Source organism: Mustela nivalis (genome assembly GCF_964662115.1).
Source record: "Mustela nivalis genome assembly, chromosome: 1".
NCBI lineage: Eukaryota > Metazoa > Chordata > Mammalia > Carnivora > Mustelidae > Mustela > Mustela nivalis.
In genome coordinates, this window is record NC_139020.1 from 164370286 (window position 1) to 164392424 (window position 22139).

The following is a 22139-nucleotide window of genomic DNA, read 5'->3' on the forward strand; positions in this document are numbered from 1 at the left end:
TTCCCTCTAGGCTTCGAAAGACAGCCTAGACTATCTAGATGCTCAGAGGGAATTAATGCACTAAATGCCTAGCATTAGTGCCCTGCATAATTTACTTTCCAATAAAAGTTCTTCGAGGGACACCTGAGTGGCTCAGTGGGTTGAGCCTCTGCCTTCGGCTCAGGTCAGATCATGATCCCAGGGTCCAGGGATCGAGTCCTACATCGGGCTCCTTGCTTGGTGGGAACCCTGCTTCTCTCTCCACCTCTGCCTGCCACTTTGCCTGCTTGTGCGCTTTCTCTCTCTCTCTCACACACACAAATAAATAAATAAAATCTTTTAAAAAGTTCTTCGAGATTCTTTGCTACAACCATTTTAAAGAATATTGGTAGGTCCCTCATTATATTAGATGAATATTTACTCACTTTACCTTACTTCTATTTTCAAACTTTTTAGTCTAGTTATATAGTTAACTTAGTAATTTAGCCGAAAAGTATCTGATGTCAGTCAGGGTAGGCCGGTGGGTTGAGAGAAAAACTGGCCAAATTTTGTTTGGTGCTGAATACATGTACTGAATTAGAGGTTATCCTCTCATACCGAGAAGTCAGGAAATCATTTGGAACTGGTTGCCACCAGCATCAGGTACAGGAAGGTGACTGTGTGTGGTGCCCTTAGGGGAAGAGAGGCAGCGGCAAACCCAGCAGCACAGGAAGGACATTGACCCGTGCACCTCTGACATGCATGCATGTGTAATGCAGATAGGGCTAACACACCTCTGTCCTTGCCATGGTGGGGTCCCACATAGAGCTGAGTTAAAAGAAAACCACACACTTACTTTATGACCCAGGTGCATCTTGGGTAATGCTGTTGAAAGTGTAGTTCTAGATGACTGGGAGTGTTGAAGTCCTCCTGGAGTGTTCAATTCTGTTGACCTTCGTTCTTACTAGGCCTTATGTCCTGATGTTTGGCTCAGAAATATGCTACCATAAATTGAGGGGAGTTCTCTTTTCCTGTGTGCTCTGCGTTAGGTCACCTCTGGAGTATTATGTTTAGTTCCGGGCACCATACTCACCAATGAGTGTTCATTGTAGGGCGTGTGGGGTAGGTGTCAGGGTGGTGGGGGTTCTGGCACAGTTGAGAGCAATTCTCTGGTGAAGAGGAATCTGTCCGTGGCAGGGCTGACATAGTAGTTTTCCAGGAGCTAGAAGAGGAAAGAGACTTCATTGAGTCTTTTGAAAGGCTTTCCAGAGGTTTGGACCTTTGTCCAAAGAATCATGCTGGAAAGCAGATTTCATTCATTGTGAGGAAGAACATTTCCCTGAAGCTCTTTAGTCGTTGAGTGAAATGCCCGAAGAGGAAGTAAATGCCCATCTCCAGAAGTGTTTGAGAAGGAGCCACCCCTCAGTGATGGAACGAATGAGTCAAGGGTGCGAAAGGCATGCCATAGGGAAGGAGCATAGTGGTGCTCTGATAGGGTTGTGTGATGGCGGCTGGTAGTTACACTTGGGGTGAGTTAGAGACGAACGTAGCAGATGTATTGCATCACTTTGCGGCACACCTGAGACAGTGCAACATTGTGCACCAACTGTACTTCGGTTGTTAAAAAAGCAGCAGTATGGCTGTCTTCGTCTTTGGGATGCTCTGATTCCTTGCCTTTCCTTTATTCACAGCCGTCTTACCGTGAAGCTTTCTTCCTCTGAGTAGGACAAAACATCCAGTCTTTTTGCTAAATGGCTTTATAATATTCTCCAATGATTTGTAGCAAAATGCAGAGTAAAAACTAAGAATGAGCCTTCTGAAGAACTTGAATGGAGTTATGAAGGATGGCTCGGTACCAGCCCAGAAGAATGGAAGGAGGAATAATGATGGAAGGTATTTCCAGACCACTCCTTTCTGCAGCGGGGTTGGGGAGTTGAGGACGGCTGGAAGTGGGCTCTGCAGTTCCCCCTGTGCCAGTGCTGCTCTGGTCACCAGCTTTGTGAACTCCTCTACCTTGTTTGGAGCAGTAAGTGCTGGTTTTTCTTAAGAGTCTGTGTGCTCTTTGGTTGGTTCATTCGGAAGTTAGTCATTGTGTGCCAGACACTGGTCCACACACCAACAGGGGGAGTCTTCTGAGAAGTACACTGTGAGTGGAAGTCATTTTCCCAAGTGTGTTTCACCCCAGGTGTGTGTAGAGGGACCTTTCTTCTCTGGGTCTTAGGCCAGTGGATAGCTAAGAAAGGGGGTGCTTCCATCCTCCGCCTTCCTGAGGAGGGTACATAAAGCCATGGGTCGCATACCACTTTTCTAGCACAAGGAAAGTCTTGCCTGTGGATCTTAGAATCAGACGGAGGGTGTGGAAAGTGGGGTGGGAAGCAGCAGGGACAGCTGTGCCTCTGTGTTGACCCCAGCAAAGCCAGTGCTGACACTGGACAGTCTTGGTGGGCAGGTCTCTTGCTCCCCCTTTTTCTCCTAACCTGGCCCCAGCTGACCCAAGCATTCCCCAAATTAGGCCAGCAGAGCAAAATAGCACCATATTGATTCCTCTTTGTTGTGGAAGGAGGTAGATGGTCTTTTCGAGGCTTTTGTCGACCTCAGACATTGTAGCTCAGTTACAGAAGGGGAGACATTATGTTTTCCATCCCATCTCTGGTACAAGGACTCTGTTTGATGCCAAAAATATGAAAGTGGTTGTATTTTTTAAGCATCATTCATCGAGAGAATACATAATGTCCAAAACTCCTACCAATTTATTAGCAGTAGAAATTTTAAATTAATTCGTGAATCTCAGCCACACATCCATTCTCATGAAAAGTGCAAGAGGGTACACATGTGGGGTATATGATTCATCTGAGGGGCGAGCAGGGCTTGCCATGCACGAGGACTCTGGCGTCCCCGGCCCTCAGGTAGGGGCCCACTGTCTTAGTGGCAATCATCGCCAATGGGGGCGGTGGGCGTGGGGAGGGTTGAATGAGATGCTCTACAAGTCATATTCTCGGGTTTTTCCTTGTGTCTCTGCTAATGGTGGGAAACATGTACAGACATTTCTCGTCGAAGAAAACCAATGCCTTATTTGCATGGGGTTGAGCTATTTGGAAACATGGCTTGAGTCTCCTGACTATATGTGGCAATTCTGCCCTGCCCGCCAGCATCGCTGGGCGTCTCGCCTCCTATGGGTGACAGCTCTGGAAAGCTCTTCCTTTGTGCAGCAGGTCAGCTCTGTGAACACTGGAGTGGGAGACGGGGAAGGGCACCCTGTCCAGCCCTGAACTCGCTCAGGGCCTATCTACTCATCCTTTTCACACTGCTCTATCATACCTAGTTGCCCGGCTTCTTGGCCCACCACGAGGAGCAGGGTGACCAGCACGGGCAGTGGCTTCTCCAGGAGTGACTCTGTAGTCGTTGACCCAAGAATTCAAGCGGCCGAGCCATCTGAGAGAACTCGGGCCGGGCCTGTCACAGAGGCCTGCTCCTTTGCCTCCGAGAGCCATGTTTATGCTGAAGATCCCGAGTCACCAAGAACGGAAGGAGATCATAGGATGGTTTAGAGAGGTTTCTAACCAAAATCATTAAGAAATGTATTCTCTAAAGGCTCACATTTGGATTTTTTCTAGAAGCTTTACTTAAGTGGTTGTGCTGGGTATGTGCAACCCTATGACTCTGGTGATGTCAGTCAGGTTTTCTGGGTTCCCCAGGGTCTCTTGTGAGATCTGCAGAGTAATTGTGTTCAAGGAGGGACTTGCTATCCGCTGGAGTTCCTTCCAGTCTCCTGCAGGAGTTCCCAGAATGCTCATGAGGGCTGATCTTGGGAGGAATGCAGGGAAGTCTGAAGAATCTTGAAGCCTGGACAGTATGCAGAGATGTCCTTTTACTAATTTAGTGGCTCTCACTCTTGGGAAGGCTTTGACTGGAAACCCTTGACTCAATTATAGAGACAGTCCGAGTACTTAACGGTGGAATTGTCACTTAGATACAAACTTCCTCTTACACTCCACACTATTTGTGATCTCACCCCCACTCCCTGCCCTAGAGGAAGGGGCTGTTTCTCAAGCCCCTGCAGGCCATTTTGGCAGAAGAGGAAGGGGTTGGTCTGGTTTGAGTCCCTGCCTCACCACCTACCCACCTGGTGACCTTTGGTGATCACACCACCTCTCAGCTCCTGTTCCTTCCGTGTTCCAAGGGCATGGTGGTGGGCACCCCAGACGGCTTGCACAGCACTAATGCGGGAAGGAGGACCATACCCACAGTTGGCCTGTGGGCTGGAGGGATTGGTTGTCGGTGAGCCTATCAGTGCAGCATGTTGGAAAGATCTGGTGGGTCATTCATCCCATCATTTGTCCAAAATGTTACTGAGCCAAAAGGTTTTGGATTATAACTTGGCTGATAGGCTTCTTCCCTCTTGTATGTGGGGGCAGCTGGGGATGCCTTTTCCTGACTTCCTGAATTGCTCTTGGAAGTGAAGTCAGGGGATAGCTTAACCCTCCAGCTTCCCCTGGCACGCCTGGCCTCACATATACTATGTCAACTTGTGTTGTCATTTCTTGGAACTTTTATTAAATGTCCCTCCTATTGACAGGCATGGATGACAAGGTCCAGTGGAGCCTCTTTGAAAATGAAGCTTTAAGACATTCATGCATCTGCAGGGGGATGGGATATGTTAATTACAGATAAAGCAGGAAAAAAACATGATTGTGGAGAATAGCTAAAGAAGTATAAAGCAGTGGTGCGGAAAAGCCATGGAAGTTATACCTGTTCCCCCAGGAGCGCTGTGACAAAGTGCTGTGGAGCAGAGGGCTCAGGAGAAGTAGATTGTCACCCAGTCCTGGAGGCTATACGGCCCAGATCAGGGTGTCAGCAGGGCCGTTCCTTCTTGAGCGCTTTGAGTGTCCATCTGTTCTTGCCTCTCTCCTAACTTCTGGTAGCCTCAGGCATTCTTTGGCGTGTAGGTGGCATTCTCCCTGCGTCTTCACATCGTTTCCTGTCTGCCCTTTTATTCAAATTTCCCACGTTTTATAAAGACACCAGTCCTATTGGATTAGGGCCCACCCTCAGGACCTCATCCTTTTTTTTTTTTTTTTTTTTTTAAAGTTTATTTGACAGAGATCACAAGTAGGCAGAGAGTCAGGCAGAGGGAGAGGTGGAGCAGACTCCCCACTGAGCAGAGAGCCTGACCTGGGGCTTGATCCCAGGACCCTGAGATCATGACCTGAGCTGAAGGCAGAGGCTTAACCCACTGAGCCACTCAGGCGCTCCTCATGACCTCATCTTAACTGGAATATCTGCAAAGACTCCACATGAATCACATTTATAGTTCCTGGGGGCTAGGACTTCAACATCTTTTGGGGGAAAACACAATTCAACCCATAACAAATGAAAAGCAATTTATAATGGGAAAATGAATGACCAAGAGATGTATGAAAATATGTTCAACTCCGCTGGTAACTGGAGAAATGCAAGTTAAAACATCAAGGAGGAATGACTGTGCACCACAAAAATAGCAGAGATCCACAGGCTGTTGAAGCCGGACATCGTGGAAGATGCACGTGGCCAGGGCCAGTGACGCATCGCTGGCCGAGGCCGGGCAGAGCGGACAGCTATGTCATGATGGGTTTGGCAGCATCTGTTGAAGTCTGGAAGGTGGTGAGCTTGGCAGCCAGTGGTGTGCTTCTAGACATCTACCTGAGCGGTACTCAGAAACCCTGTTCCTGGGCAGAGATGTACAAGGACAGAAGCACCGTGGGTTTTTTATAACGAGGCAAACCAGGGAGATGATTGGGGTGCCTGGTGGTAGAGAGACAGGTAAATACATGATGGTGACTTCCTGTGGAGATGTGAAGTTGTCCCACACAGCAGGCGCACGGCTGGATCTGTAGGTCAGGGCACGGGTAGAGCCCCAAAACCACGCAAGGAGGAGAGCATATGGTTGTGAGGCAGTACGTGCAGTATGAGACCGTAATGTAGATTTAGAATGGGCTGGCTACATAGTACTTACAGACAGACTCCTCTGTGGTGAGAGTTCTTAAGCACAGATAGGAAGACGCCCCAAATACAGGACAGCGGTGCATTTAGGGCTGAAGAAGGGGAATGAGCTGGGGCCGGGGAGCACGAAGGAAGGCCTTCAGCCGTGTCTCCCATGTTCTGCTGCATCGACTGCTGCCAGCATTTCCCATAAGAGGAAAGAAAATGTCAGAAGCGCATACCGTACGTGATTTCATTTTTCAGTCCTGGGGGGTGGGTACATAGTCGTTGTCGTTTTCCCTGGTGCGCTCCCCCTCTCTTGAGAGGGAAAGGTGCAAAGGAAAGGCTTTGGAGCCAGTCACATAGAAATTAGAATCCTTGTACTGTATTGGTTTTGCAACTTTAGAAGAACTGCCTAACCTTTCTGAACCTCAGTTTACTCCTCTATAAAATGGGGATGATACTTTACATTGTAGTGAGGGGTTTAGTAACAATAAGGGCTAGACTATGATCTGGCATGTAGCACTCAATAAGTGATAGTTCACGATAATAAAGATAATCAAGGTAAATAGAGGGATTCCCTGACTTTAAACGCATTGTATTTTTGGACACTACTTTCTAAGGGCAACATGCCAGTGGTATACGCTCCTCACTGGGACTGTAGGGCACACACGTCCTACAGTGTGCTTTTTGAAAGCTGAACTAGCAGAAGAGGGATGCTACCTTTGTGGGGAGCTCACAGGGAAGACGGTTATGTGGGTGGATAGTGTAATTCACCAACTGCGGGGGCCCTTCCCACGCAGATTGGGCCTTGGATGGTGGTAGGGCTCTGGCTTTTGTCTTGATTGTTAAGCAATGATAATTTCATTTGCAACACAGTGTCTCCCCACAGTTAAAGTCAAAGTCAGTCTCTGTCCCCTTTCTGCTGCCAAGCAGAACGTGCTTGTGATTGAAGCAGAGGTCCCAGATTATTCTGTGTCTTTGGGACACTGAATGCCAGTATTTCCCAGCTTTTCCTGCCTGCGACACACAGCTCATCATCCTGAATCCAGGAGGGGACCTCTGCCTTCCCTCTGCCCCACAGCGTCCTGGTGGTGTCACGACCCCTCTGCTTCCAGTCTGTAGTTGGTACCAAGGAGTGACAGGCTTGACAGAGTGTCTTGGGGACACATCCAATGCCCTCTTGCTTGTCAGGAAGCTGTGAATATTACCCTGCTCACTAGGAGAAAGTGGGGGTGGTGTGTGACGGCCTAGGAGATAGTTGGGGGGCAGGAGGACAAAAATTGGGGAAAGTAGTTACAGGGAGAAGACATTTCATTACTGTTTACTCTCAGTATTTAAAAGCTCCCTAAATTCTGCTTGTTCAGAAAGTTTCTCTTGCTGGGAATTGCCGCTGAAATTTCCTTAATCCCTCTTTCATTCACCACAGATGCTCTTCTCTGGAGGCACGCATAACGTAGGTACTTCAGTAATTCCCTTGTTCATTGAAGAGGGAAACGTCCACCATGTGCCTGGCCCTGCGCAGGCCTCTGGGGAGAGGGCAGAGCACGAGGGGTGCAGGGCCCTCGCCAGTGTCCTTGGAGCTGGCTGACTGCAAGGCAAGGCGACACAGTGGAGGGCTGGTCCCCTCATGCGTGTCCACTGTTCCCTCTATCCGTGCAGTCCGGAGGCCAGGGAAGGCCTCCTAGAAGCTTGGGCAGAGCAGGCAGTAGAGAAGGACTCTTACAAGGGCCTGGGGGGACGATGGAGGAGCGGTTGGTATGTCTGGCTGATGCCCTGCCTCTCCCTCCATTCTTGGCTAAGTGTTTATCTTCAGCATCTTGCTCCTCTTTTCTGTGAAACTGGGGCAGCACCACCCACCCCGTCATAAACACGAGGAACTCAGTAAGTAATGGCTGTTCGATGCTTTTGGCTTTAAAAAAAAAAATCATTATTATTTTTAATCCTGGTAAAGCGTATTTATCATACCATGTACCATTCTAGCCGTTTTTAAATAAAGTTTATTTTGTTTTTTTAATAATCTCTACACCCGATGGCCTCGAATTCAATACCCTGAGATAAAGAGTCACACACTCTACTGTCTGAGCCAACCAGACATCACTGTAGCCATTCTTAAGTGTACCCTTCAGTGGCATTAAGTATGTTGTCTGAGGAAGCTTTTTAAAATTGAAGATGCTTTCCTGACTTTATTGTTGTTTTTACTGAAGATTTTCTTTGAGAGAGAGCATGGGTGTGCACTTGTGCAGGTGAGCTCCTGCTGAGCAAGGAGCCTGATGTGGGGCTCAATCCCAGGATCCTGGGATCATGACCTGAGCTGAAGGCAGACGCTTAACCGACTGAGCCACCCAGGTGCCCCCTGACTTTATTATTGTTGGTGCTGGGCCATAAAGGTCTGTTACTGTAGGTCTGTCTGTCCTGTAGGTTTCCCAGAGGGCAACTGCTCCAGGAAGAAGTGAAATGGAAGCGGAGGGGCTGCACTGGGGGGAGGGCTGTGTCTTGGCTGTGACCCTCCTCTCATGGCCCCTGCTCCCCAGGGCCTCACCACTGCTCGGGCTCCTTTCTGCTTTGAACCTCTGTTGTCGTGCCCCATGGAGGAGGCCATGGCAGGCCTTTGGTTTGCTCCTGCAAGGGCTGGCTAGGCCCTGCCTCATTCACCTGGGCTGAGAGACCCGCAGCCACGGCGGCTCCCTGGGGCCCAGAATATGCCCTTGAAAGCACCAACTAAAATGTCTTCTACCCATTGCCTCTCCCCTGCTAGAAGAATTCAGGCTCATGTTGGTTTATTTAATAGCTGTCAGTAGTTCATGGAATTCAGCTAAGTCCCCAGAATATCAAGTGATCCTTTCCAAGGGTTTGGTTTCAACTTCGAGCTCCTGTTTGTCTAAGGGCAGGAAAACCTCATTCTAATGAGAACACAGATGCACACAGCGCCCTTTCTGCGTGTGGTGGAGGGATTCTTTTGCCATCTCACTGCACTTTTCCCCAGACCCAGTGGACACTTGGCTTCTCAACTCAGAGAGGGCAGAGGGGCATACGCTGTCCATTCCCTGGAACACTTGGTCCTGGAAGAATGCGGAATAGACATCTTCCTTTTTACCACTTCCCCACATTTGTCCCCCTTTCTGCTTCCTCTCCTTGAACATTGGCAGTGGGGTGCTGCCCCAGGGGGAGTGCATGTTCCCAGCGAGAGGCCGGCATGCTGTAGAGTCAGCTGCCTGGCCTCGGTGGCGGCGAGGCACCTGGGAGGCCTCTGGGCCCCAACGGGCCTGCAGTTGGTTTTTCATAAGCAGACTTTGCCTTTAACTAGAACGGGGGCGACTTGGATCTCCTGGGCGGAAAGCGTGTGGTCTGTCTGCTGTCAGTGAGAGCACATGATTCTCTGGGAAGCTGGGGAGCCTGGGCTATGATTCACTGGAGGAGGGGGGAAACATGGAAAACAATGTCGGTCTTTAAGCTCTGGGAACCAGGAAAATGAGCTGGAAATGTGAGTAATGTATAATTTTGCTAAAATTGAACACCAAGTTCTTCAGACATTTTCTCTTTGTGTTTGTCAGTGTCTTGCCTGATCCGTGATGCCCTACTGCGTCATGCTTGCAGTTGACTGTTTTTTGGGTTAGCCTCCCCAAAGTTCTCTTCTCTCAATCCTGGGGGCAGGATGGGTGCAGAGCAGGTCTTTGGGGGTGCAGGTTGTGGGTATGGCCCTGGCCTGTCTTGCTCTCTGCCCTGTTAGCTGGGTGCCTTTCGACCGTTCCCTGCTGCCTTGGGGCGTCCTTCTCCCCTGGGATGTGGCTTATTATTCCCCAGGCCTCGTCATCTGGCCATCCCGAGGCTTGACGGGTTGATACCTGTCACTGTACTTGGCTGACACTGAAGGGCCCCGGATGTCGGATTTGGGGGATGCGGGCTGCCCTCTGTCCGCACTGGTGACTTTGACATTGGATGGAGATAGGTGCTGCCTGAGCTTGAAACTGCTCCTTGCTGTCAGCCCTGGGCGGCTCTGCCCTCTGACTCTCCAGCATTCTGCCTCCCCTCCGGACCTGGGGCCCTGCTGGCACTGTGGGGCTGTAGCTGCCCCTTGGGAGCCCATGCCTGGCCTGCCGGCTCACCAACCTGCAAGAAGGCGAGGCCGTGTCTTCCTTTCTATAGCCTTCACAGAATAGGGGCTCGGTTAACATTGCTTGAGAAGCTGGGAGTCTGAATCGGACAGAGGTGGATTGGGACTAAGAAGCCCACCGGTCCGTGCACTGAGTGCCTGCTGTTCATTCAGTGGCCTCCAGGAACGTCGTTTTGGTGGGTGGGGAGCAGGGAGAAGATTGTGTCAAGGAAGCAGTTTATGGATCCGTCAAATATTGTATTTTATCCAGATTGAGAAGAAAACCTGATACTGAGGATGAGTATTGTGATGATGTCGTCTTTTCCTAGTCTGAGAAAATGTATATTTAGCAACAAACACCCGTCTGGAGAAAGTCCTGTCGATCCCAAGTGGGACAGGCTGGTGGGCTGGCTGCGGGGACTTCCTCAGCGGGACTGCCTGATCCCAACTACGTGCTTCCACAGCCCCTGTGGCCCTCCCTGGGAAGGCCTGTCGTGTCTTCTGAATCGTCAGAGGAAGATGGGATGACGAATGGGCTGGTTTCAAAATTAAGGTTTTTTGTATTTGTTCGGTACTGTAGTTCTTTGAAAATGGCTGGGGTTGGGTGCCTGGGTGGCTCAGTGGGTTAAACCGCTGCTTTCAGCTCAGGTCATGATCTCAGCGTCCTGGGATCGAGTCCCGCATCGGGCTCTCTGCTCAGCAGGGAGCCTGCTTCCCTCTCTCTCTCTCTGCCTCCCTCTCTGTCTACTTGTGATCTCTGTCAAATAAACAAATAAAATCTTTAAAAAAAAAGAAAAGAAAAGAAAATGGCTGGGGTTGCCAGGGGCGTGTGTGCAGCGTAGCATTAAACTGTGTGACCAGGACATACTCTTGCATGACCGTCTTAATAGGCTGACAGTGTACTCTCTAATTGCTTTTAAGTCATTCGGTATAGTCAACCAGAGGGTAAGAGGGAGAAAAACCACCCATAAATTAAACACTGTGCCTTCTGCAGTGAATTACTCTACCTTAGAGCTGATGTGGTCCCACTGTATCCCCTGCTCACTTGCACTGGGCTAGCATGATTGTTGGTGTCTGTCTTCTGTTCCGTCCTTGCTGAAACCCCTTGGAGGGATATTCTGCTGTGACCACAGGTAGATGAGGACGCTGGGCTCCCTGGCTTGCCCGAGAGATGATGTGCAGGACCAAAGCTTGGGGCTCACGGAACTCGCCACATCTTGTACTCTTTCTGCTTCGCCCCCATGGGCATATTGATCCAAGCTTGTCCCACGTCCATAGGGTGTCAACACCCCTGTAGCTGGCTCCTCAGACCTCACTTCCCGATTCTGCTAGTCCTTGGTTCCATTACCACAGTGCCTGCCTTTCCTTCCCAGTCACCTGCGTGCTGCTTCTCTGTGTTCACTCATGCTCACTGTGGGCCTGCCGCACAGGGCAGCATGCTGGGCGGGGAAGGTACCACAAAGTGCAACAGGGCTTGGTGTGTCCGCAGAAGCCCCCAGGGAGGTTGGGGGGCAGTGCATAGATGAAGACATTGCTAATGGTGTGATAGGTTTTTTATGAAAGGTATGCATGGGGCACTTAGGGATTGAGAACAGAGCAGCTAAGGCAGGTCAGCAGGCACGGTCAGCAGTGAGTGGTGTATTTGTGTGTCGGGGGTCACACAGTTAGAGGCCGAAAGTGGCACATCTTACTTGAGGAATGGCAGGAAGATGGTTGTAACTGCAGGGCACCATGGTTGGGGGCATGACAATAGAAAAGTGGTCGGGACCAGAGTGGGAAAGGCCTTGAAGGGGTGCTGAGCTACTGAGATTTGTAACTCAGGGTGGGATGAGGGTTGATCTGCTTTATAAAGAGGTCATGCTGGAGATATTCAAGTAATGCGGGGCATGTGAATCAGGCTGGCCAGTTGTCTGAGTGTCTGTAGCTTGGGTGTGCTGTGACACTCTATGTAATTGTCCAAGATGTCACCATCGGGGGGAACAGGGCAAAGGGCACATGGGATCGCTCTGTCTTATTTCCTACAAATGCACATGAGCCTACGACAGAAGAAGGCATGCCTGTCACACACCGGCACCTGCCCGTGTGTATAAAATTCCAACTGACGTCTTTTCTTATTCAGGCAGAGAGGCAGGCTGTGACTTTTGCTTTCTTTGGTTTTCTTAGTGTGTGAGCCTAGGCTTCTCTGCTATAAAACATTGTGCACTGAGGCAAGAGGATGGTTGCTTGTGGACTCTGAGAATAATTTGCATTCCTTAAAGAAAAGTCACTGAAATTTTTATCTGCCACATTTCTAGTTAAAAGACTTCTCATTTGTTCTGAGAATAAGATTGTGCCAGCAGCTGAGAACATGGTAGATGGCAGGGGCTGAGACCAGAGGCAGAAAGAACCCCTGCAGAACGGGGCAGGAGGGAGCTGGGCCGACCCGGTGTTCCTGGGCTTTGATCAGCTGTGCCTGGCCAGTCATTGTCTGACAGATGCTGCATAGGATGCTGCCTTGAGCCGCAGTCGCTCAGATTGTGAGGAGGGTTGGTGTCGGCAGCCCATCCATGTTCACACGGCACCTGCTGGGTGCTACACGTGTGGCCGAGGTCTCTGGGACTCTTCTGAAGCCAACTGCTGTGGCTGGTGTGTTCCAGACGGTAGAGCTGCACACAGGGAGCCACGGCAGACACCACCCCTTACCAGCCACATGCCCCTGCCCCCCAGTCTCCGTTCTGTCCTCTGGAGAGGAGAACGCTGTGGCGTCTCCTTGGTGCTGTTGGGAGGACCTGGAGAGCTCATGCTGCTGGAGGCCCAGAACAGGATCCACCCTGTAGGAGGTGTCTGGTGACTGCGTCGTCATCCTCTTCATCTTTTTGAATGGCAGATCCTTATCTAACCAAGCTGGCATCAGGCGCATAGGCTGGTTCCCCAGGCTCTTAGCACGTAGAGTTTCTCATACAAGGGCTCTGATAGGCACAGCCATGCACGGGGCGGCATGCTGAGCAGAGGGGTACCACCTTCATTCGGATGGCCCTGCAGAGCCAACTTCAGACCTTAGTTTAGTGTTGGGGCTCCTCAGCTTCCTGGGGAGATGTTTGACCTGAGCCTCAGGAAATGGAAATGATGATAAATATTTATCCCCAGCACGGAGCAGAATTCAATGAAATAATGAGCTTGTAGCGCCTGGCACAGGGCTGGCATCCCATTCGCCATTCAGGGGATGCCAGGTATTCCCATCTGAGTGCTCTCTCCTGTCTTTCAGGAACAAGACTGCCAATGGAGACTGCCGAAAAGACCCCCGGGAACGGAGCCGTAGCCCCATTGAGCGTGCCGTAGCCCCCACCATGAGCCTGCACGGCAACCACCTGTACACGTCCCTCCCCAGCCTCAGCATGGAGCAGCCCCTTGCTCTGACCAAGAACAGCATGGACGCCAGCAGGCCGGCTGGCATCTCGCCCACACTGACCCCAGTGGAGCGGCAGCAGGTATGCCTCTGGCCATAGGATTCCCGTTGGTGGCTGACCAGGCGGAGCGTGCAGGAGGGAGGTGGCAGGAGAGGTGGTGCTTACCCTCGGTTCTGTGCTTAGAAAGAAGAGTGGCAGCAGCACGGATCCTTTTACCAAATGCTGCCTTGTGTTTAATTCCCACTGAGACCTGCCTGGGCCTGACCTCCCAGGACTGATAGTCTTGGACAAGACGTTTAACATCTCTGGGGCTTAATGTCTTTGCACAAGGCAGGGTCGGTTCAGGTTTTCAACAGTCTTCCTCGGGAATCCTGTTTCTAGGAGGATCAAGGAAAATCCTGCATTTACCTATTATAACGTCACACAGACAAAGTTAAATGTCAGGTTCCTTTACTTTGGGTTGGAATCCTCTACAGTCAGTGGTTAAAGCGGTTCTTAGCTCCTGCTGGTGAGAAATCTGTCATTGGCAGATAGGGTTGTTTTTTATTAAAGGAAAATAAGGAAATTAATTATTTCTTAATAAACACAGTTTGCTTGGTTTAAAAAAAAAAAACAGTATTTAAAAATTGGGGCTCCTGGGGAAATCCTTTGCATCAAGGTTTGGAATTCCTGCACAAGCCATGGTGTTTCTCTGTGAACCTCTGGGGCCTGTGGCCCAATACGTCCCCGGTTGGTGTTTGCTGAAAACTGATGGGCAGTGAACGAGGCAGGTGCCATGTCCTGAGGAGATGCTGGGTCCAGCTGGAGACTCTGCTGCTGAGTGTGCCATGGCTTCCCTGCAGCACCCCACCGCGCACGACAGCACCCGTGCCTGCCCCAGCTGTTCTTCGGCCTGGCCAGCACTGCCCAGCGCCTGTCTCTGATCCAGTCTGTCGTTGGGACAGATGGTGCTGGTGCCTGGGTATCCCAGCAAGGCTAACATTTCAATTCCTTTGTTTCATTCATTCATTTAACAAAACTTGGTAGGCGCCTACTGTGTGCAAGGGGAGGATGTAGAAGCTGGTCAAGTAAGCTAGAAGCACTGACCGTTTCAGTCTTGACGAGTCTGTTACCAAGTGACTGTAGTACTTCAGCTACTAATGTGGCAGCAGATGGCCGCTTACTCTGATAGCAGCTCAGGCCGACTTCTCCCTGCACTCACGGATTGCAAACTTACTAGTGTGGACTGTGCCCCGGGGCTTTGCAAAGCCCTGGAGACACAGAGACACGCATGTAGGATACAGGTCCAGCCTGAAAGGAGCTCGCAGTCCGGTCCGGGAGGTGGGTGTGTGCAGAGGGGGCTGCACTCGGACCACAGGAGATGTGGTTTCAGTATCAGAGACTTGGTTTCTAGGATCAGGGAACTGAGCCCTCTGGCTGTGGCCAGTGCCATAGAGAGTCCCTTGATGTGTGTGTGTGTGTAGGGGGTGGGACTCCATGGGGAAGTTCAGCCTCTAAGCCCATGGCTTGGGTAAGAAGCTCCCCAGAACCCCTGGAACTGTCTCTGCCCAGAAAAGCTATGTCTGAAGCTTTGGAATGGGTTTCTGTGATTTTTGAGTGTCTCCTGGTTGCTTCTGGTCATATTTGCTGTGTGAGAAGTGTGCCGCTGGACGGAGTGACCTGGCTCTTTTATTTTTTTTATTTTTGTATTTTTTTTTTATTTAAAGATTTTATTTATTTATTTGACAGAGAGAGATCACAAGTAGGCAGAGAGGCAGGCAGAGAGAGAGGAGGAAGCAGACTCCCTGCTGAGCAGAGAGCCCGATGCGGGACTCGATCCCAGGACTGAGATCATGACCTGAGCCGAAGGCAGCGGCTTAACCCACTGAGCCACCCAGGCGCCCCAGACCTGGCTCTTTTAACCAGGGTCTCCCCGATCCGTCTATAAAGTGTGCCCGGCTGCCCAGCCCAGCAAGAGGGTCCCTGACCTGTCAGATGAGCTGTGGGGCTGTTGAACGTGTTTTCTGGGACTGAGAACCTGAGATCTTGGGTGATTCCTGGCTGGAAAACAAAGCTAGTAGCGGTAGAATAAGCTCACAGCTCTCCTGGGTATAGTGGCTTTGGCTTTCCTAACATGGTGGCCCAGACCTAAACTTTAATTCAAGGTTGGGGTTGGTGGTGAAGCAGAGGTTATCAGCTTGCCCCCCCCCCACCCCCCGCCCCGTGGCTGCAGGTCAGCATGTGTTTTGTGCACCTGGTGACCATTCATCGAGCTCCTTCCTATGCCAGCATGGTGTGGCCTGGATGGTCACTGGGGCCTGAGCTTCCTCTTAGATGGTTCCTGAGTTCTGTGCCAGGCACTGTGTTGGCCACACAGCAGTGGGCAGCTCGGCAGCATCCGCCCATGTCCGGGGTTGGGTTTTATTTGTGAGCTGTCAGGGTGGCTCCATTGGGGAAGGGGGCCTGCCACCGCGCAGTTTGGAGCCAGGGCAGTGACGCGGACAGGGCTTCCTGGAGCAACGACACGGCTCCGGGTGGCGGGCAGGCAGTGGAAGCCTGCCTTTCTTGGCTGGAAACTGTGACTCAGATCTCTGGGAACTGGGATAGGAAAGTTCCCAGAGAGGCATGTGTGGGGAGCCTGCTGAAAGTGTCACCCCACTGCATGTTTCTGTGATGGCGGCTCAGAGGGAAGAGTGTGGTCTCAAGAAAGCTGCGGAAGAGCCCACGAGAATGGGCCAATGAGGAGAGGAGGGCTAAAGTTACATATGAACAACCCCCCCCCCCCCCCCGCCCCCCGACAGTGAATAGTAGGATGGTTCTCTTCCGGATGCTCTCCCCCGAGGGCAGCCCGGCTCTGGGCCCAGCCAGAGCGGGTGGGGCGAGGGCTGAGGGAGTGTGAGTGACCGTCTGGGCCTGGCCCTGCCTCAGGGTGGCTGGGGAAGCTCCAGCAGGTTACTCATTTCTGGCCTCCGTTTTCCCCATCTGGAAAATGAGGGTGTGTGGGGGAGGAGTTTGGGTCACGGGACCTCACTGCACTCAGCATCTGGAGGCAGAGGCCTGTTCCAGGTGGGTGTGTGGGTGCCGAAGCCCTGGCCTGCACTCAGCCAGAGGCCTGCGCTCCTTCATCTCCAGCCGGGAGGGGTCCTGGAGATGATCTGCTGCTACTAGGAGTGAGATTGAAATGTCTTCTTGGTGGCCACATGTTCATCGGTGGGCCCTGCCCAGGGGCCACCTTCTGCTCCAGAGTGGCTATCATAAAAGCTGGACATTGACTTGATTCTTATAGCTTTATTCGGAGCTTCCCCAAATTTGTTCTCCTACACTTTACCTTTCTTCACCTTCCATGACCCCTTCCCCAAAACATGACCCCACTTGGCAACATTTGCGTCAGCCAGGACTCTGGTTGGGAGGAACAAAAACCAGCCTGAGCTGACGTAAGCACAAAAGGAAGGGAGTTTTATTGGGAGGACCTGTGGCGTCTCCTGGAGCCCAGGGTCATGGGTATGGCAGGATCAGGAAGGAAGGGCCAGCCCTTGCCTCTGAGAGCTGGTGAGAAAGCCACATTCTCCCTCCCCGGCTCTGTGCTCGTCCAATCTCCACATTCTCTTCTCTTTTTTTTCCCCTCTCTCTCTGCTTCTTAACCTGCACAGCCATTCTGGTATGACCATCCCATGACTCCTGAGGTCAACCTGAACCTCTTACTTAGTCTGGCTTAGTAGTTGGTTGGCCCCAAGCCTGGGTCAGATTTCCAGCGTGGCCAGTGGGACAAGGTCACTTATGGACATGGCTGCCTCAGCCCTGTCTCATGGATGGAGGGCACATTCTACGAGAGGGGAACCAGGGAGATCACAGGCTCAGGGTTAAAAAGAACCTTCAGAAGGTGGACTGCAGGCTGCAGGCTACCCTCCAGGGACAGTAAGACCAGCCCCTGCATGGCAGGGCTCCTGCCACCAAGCCTTGGCCCCAAACTCTCACCTCAGGTGGTCCTCCAACGCCCTCTTCAGCTGCCACTCTTCTTGTCTCATACATGGAGAAACGGAGGGGAAGAGGGTGAAGGTTGCTGCCAGATGAAGGGGGAGTGGACCTGGACTCAAAGTCATGTTCTGTCTGCACCACTTTTGTCCGTGCTGCGATGGCTCAAACTCCATGCCTGTGGCTGATGTGTTGAGGTAGTATTGAAACTTCCATTTTTCCTTTCCATGATGCTGCCGAGCCATGCCTTCCCCCATCCCCATCTTGGATGTGAGTAATTTTGTGTTAGACTCAGGCACGTCCTGGCCCATCCTTACAGGTCCAGATCTTTATCACAGAACATGTTTTTCACTCCTGTTCATTTCCCATCGTGGGAAGGTTTGCTGTGCAAGCCTTTTTGTCTTTACCCTGGCTACTGATTGAACTCCTCAAAGGCCAGGGGTAGAGAAGCCCTGATGGCTCTCTGAGGAGCCCTTCCATCAGCTCCCCTCTACTTTTTTTGGAACTTCGGGCATATCCTCTTCTATCTTGTCTTCAGTACTGTCAGGAGAGCTCTTTCCTGGATGGAACCTGAGGGAGCTATTTGATTCACAAATATTTTCTGTCCTGGATACTGTGCCAAGGTCTGGGGCTCCAGAAACGCTTCCTGGTTGTTGCTCTGAAGTGTGCGTGGGCTAGCGGGGCCAGGTGCTGGGGTCTTCCTGGTGTACTTGGAAGGCATGATTGACTTGCTAAATGGGGAGGTGGTCGTGGGGGAAGGAGAGAATGTCTGGAGAGCAATTTGGGCTGGGGGTGGGGTGCATTTAAATTCATACTTGGATGGACTTCCTGCATTTCCGTCTCCATCAGGATTTGTGTGGTCATAATAGAAACCAACTTGAGCTGTCTTTAGTTTAAGCAAAAACTGGGAGTATGTTGGGAGGGTACCGGGAGGGTTCCTAGAAGCCCTTGGGCTATAGGGCACACGCTGAGAAGGGCAGGGACTGGGTTGCCCTGGAGACTTGATGGCAGGAGCTGTGGAGGCTTCTCACGCACCCACAGAGGCCCACTCACTCTGATTTTGCTGTAGCTTAGCAAGTTCACTTGGTTTCACAGTTGGAGGTGGCAGACAGGCCGGCCTTGCCTTTGCCTCTTGTCAGGAGGGGCTGCAGGACAGGCGCACCTCAGAGTAGCCTTGCCCAGAGGACAGGGACCTGATGGCCCAGAGAACAGTGGCCCTTGGCTCCTTGCAGGCAGGATGAGTGCTCTCCGTGGTGATAGAGGGACAGAAACTTGTTCTGCGTCCCAGCTGTGGCAAGTGTATAAGGACTGGGGTTATCAGCAGGGCTGAGCACCACTGCTCCTTATCTGACCTCCCAAGCCAGAGCTGACAGCAGCCTCCTCTTCTCCCCAGAACCGGCCTTCGGTGATCACGTGCGCCTCGGCCAGCACCCGCAACTGCAACCTCTCCCACTGCCCCATTGCGCACAGCGGCTGTGTGGCGGCCGGGCCAGCCAGCTACCGGAGGGCCCCGAGCTGTAAGTCACCCTGCACATGGGGCGGCTGGGGTGGGGGCTCGGGCTTCCTCCTTGGACAGGATTCAAGTGGAGTGTTTGCATTCTTTCTACATTGCTGTGGACAGAACAAGTGGCCTCTGGAGCTTGTATTTTTATTGAGGTTGAAAAAGTGTTTTGTGTTGGGGTTTTTGTTTGTTTGTTTTGTTTTGAGCACACATGCACCCAGCATTGTGTCTGGCTTGAGTGGGACAGAGGGAAGAAACCTCCGGGGAAGAAGCTGTAGTGGGACCAGATCTACCATTATCAAGGCCAGGTTTTCTCTCTGAACTCATCCTTAGCTCAGGTGGGCATGCTGCCATGTTACAGGTTCAGAAGAGAGATCTGGCCAAGTGCCAAGCCAGGGCAGGTGGGGACGGGCCCTTGTCCCCAGAGACCTGACTAACTGCTGTCCCCCTTCCCTACAGCCACCACCACCTGCGACCCCGTGGTGGAGGAGCACTTCCGCAGGAGCCTGGGCAAGAACTACAAGGAGCCTGAGCCAGCGCCCAACTCAGTGTCCATCACAGGCTCCGTGGACGACCACTTTGCCAAGGCCCTGGGCGATACGTGGCTTCAGATCAAGGCAGCCAAGGATGGCGCGTCCAGCAGCCCTGAGTCAGCCTCACGCAGGGGCCAGCCAGCCAGCCCCTCCGCGCACATGGTCAGCCACAGTCACTCCCCCTCTGTGGTCTCATGAAGGGAGTGCCACCCTCAAACAAGATGTCAATCTGCATGGTTTGCCTGAGCTTTGAACAGTCAGTGCTTAAAAAAAACAAAAACAACAAAAAAAAAATTGTCTGGGTGGGGTAGGGGGAAGGGTAGGGAAGGGATGGTTTATTCGCAAAAACCATGTCGTTGGATTTTTGTTCTGTTTTTGTACTTGCTTGGTTTAATACCCGGGGGCCCTCAAACTCGATACCGGGAGCTGCCCGTGGACCATCTAACCTAGCGTCCTGCCTTCCTGCCTCAGTTACCAAAGAAACCTCTGATGCAGGTCTGCTGCCCCGTCGGGGGCCAGGACTCCACGGCGCACGCTTTCTCAGTCACAAGCCATGACGTTGTTGACCCAGATGCTTCGTGCTTTTCAATTTGCTTCTCGAGACCGGGGTGTGTGTGTGGCTTCGCTTCCATTGCGTGTTTGGTCCGGGCCGCATGTGAGTGCGTCTGCGTGCGTGCGTCTACTTGAAGAGAACAGAGAACTGTCGCGTCTGATTTGCACTATTGGAGGAGGGCTACAGTTGCCTGCCTGACAGCTTTCTGTGAGATGCTAGTACTCTGAGGGCAAACTGCTGAAAAACAAAGGGTTTAAGGATGACATTTCTGACCATTTGTGTGTTGTTTGTTTTTTTAAATTTAGACGAAACAGCTTTGGAAGGGGAAGTCTCATACAGGTTATAGGTCTTTCTCTCTAGATTTCAGGTGCTTGCAACTGGACTGCAGACTCTACCAATCACGGGCATTCTCCCTTTCCTAAACACTGCAGTTTGTTAGACTAGAGCTGAGGTTGGAGGATTCTGTAGTGCTTTCAACGTGATGCATGTTTTAATGGAGAAAAATAGCTGGTTTCTATTAATTGTATAGATATAGTAAACAAGAACCTTAATACTTACTAGCTTCTTTTCAGAATTAGTTTATTTTTGTCATTTACAGTCCTAGATATACTTACTGCTGGTACAGTTGTACTCTGAGATTTGTTTGATATTCACATTACTCCTGAGTCGTGTGGGGCTGGCAGGCCCTGGAGACGGGCAGGCCACTCGTGGGTCAGCCGCCATGTAGGATGCTGGAGGTTTTTGCTGCCAGCTGACGTTTACTTTTTGCATCCCTGTCTGCTTATGACTAGCTACCAGGGGAGTTGGGGTTTGTGTCTTCCAACTTCCCTCCATGCAGAAACTGCTCCCTTTTTTCAACCCTCTTGGCTGAACAGCAGATTACTGACAATCTGTGATATGGCATTTTGTGTGCTTCCTCGTACGCTGGGGCCAAGGCAGTATACATTCCTCTGACTTTATACAGTTATCACTGCATTTATTATCGTTTGCTAGAGTAATAGCTACTAACTAGAAATTAGGCAAAGAAGAAAGCATGACGGACACAGCTGTGGATGTTCAACAGCTGCTCCTCTTTTTGGTAAATGTACATTTCTATCCTACCCCCCACTCTACCCCCCGCCCTGTTCCAGCCTCTAGAAGGCCACCAGAGGGCTTAAAAAGTTGCAAGGCCCGGTGACAACAGGTGCGCCCGCCTCCCCTGTGAGGCACTGTGGACGCCCGGGAGCCCTCGAGGCTGGTTTTCTGTATAAGAAGAACACAGGTTAGCTGGTTAATTGTAAAAATTGTCACTGGGCAAAAAGGTCAGCAGATCGGCTCTTGTGGTCCCAGGGTGGCTGCAGGTGTTTCCACAGGCAGAAGAAAAGCCCTTCTCCTCTTGCCCCTGCACACATTTCACCCCCACGTAACTGGGCTTCCAGGCTTTCGCATTCGGGCCCCTATATTTTCTGTAGGAAAAATCGGTGAGAACACTTTTTTTATATAGGTAACTTTAAGACCATCATTACGCTGTGCGTAAAGAATGTACAGAGAAATTTGTAGGTATTTTTTGAAGAACAATTAATTTGTTAATGATATGTAGCTATTTAATTTCCCCTTTCCCATTGTAATCATTCATATTTTTTTTGTTTGGAAAAAAAAGTTGATCTTTTTTTTTTTTTTTTTTTTTTTTGTCGTAGATTTGTCTGTAAAAGTGCAGGAACACAGTTACTCTATGAGAACACTGCATCTGCCTTAATAGCCACTAGTTTGTTATTGCTCCAGGCTACTGAGCGCTGTGGCGGGAAAGCAGCCGCCGCTGGCGGGCTCTGGGAAGGGCGGGCTCCTCGGGCAGCGGCCTGTCGGCGCCCGGCACTGACCTATCTGGGATAGGCGGGCCCCTGGAGGGGCCCCGGGCACACAGGGAAGCAGAAAACCAAACATTTCACTGGGAAAGGACACACTCCCTGGCCTCAGGAGGAGCACAGTGAGTTCTTCACAGAGCCACGCCGTCGCAGTGCGTTCTGACCGTTCTCTCTCCATGTTTGTAAATCTGTAATATACCATTCTCTGTGGCCTGTTTTTCCTGGAAGAAGAAGAAAAAAAAAGGTTTGGCAGGCCATCTTTTTTTTGTACTTAAAAGTAGCCTTAAGAACAATAATAAAGTGCTCTTAAACCACAGGCTGTGCGTGTGACCAACGGGCCGGGGAACGGCACAGAGGGCCTGCAC

At 51.2% G+C, this 22139-nt stretch overlaps 1 protein-coding gene across 6 annotated transcripts in view; it reads left to right on the forward strand.

Annotated features, from left to right (window-relative positions):
• Nucleotides 1-20494, forward strand: part of VGLL4 (vestigial like family member 4) — a 154097-nt gene extending 133603 nt beyond the window's left edge. For 5 of the 6 annotated variants that reach the window (XM_082749551.1, XM_082749552.1, XM_082749553.1 and 2 more), the window contains 3 exons: nt 13254-13476; nt 18740-18863; nt 19307-20494. In XM_082749551.1, coding sequence (XP_082605677.1) covers nt 13254-13476; nt 18740-18863; nt 19307-19578 — 619 coding nt within the window. In that variant the 3' untranslated portion in view covers nt 19579-20494. Of the gene's footprint in view, nt 1-9295; nt 9401-13253; nt 13477-18739; nt 18864-19306 lie in introns of those variants that run through there. The other variant, XM_082749555.1, reaches the window with a different exon arrangement.
• Nucleotides 20495-22139: the final 1645 nt, after the last annotated feature.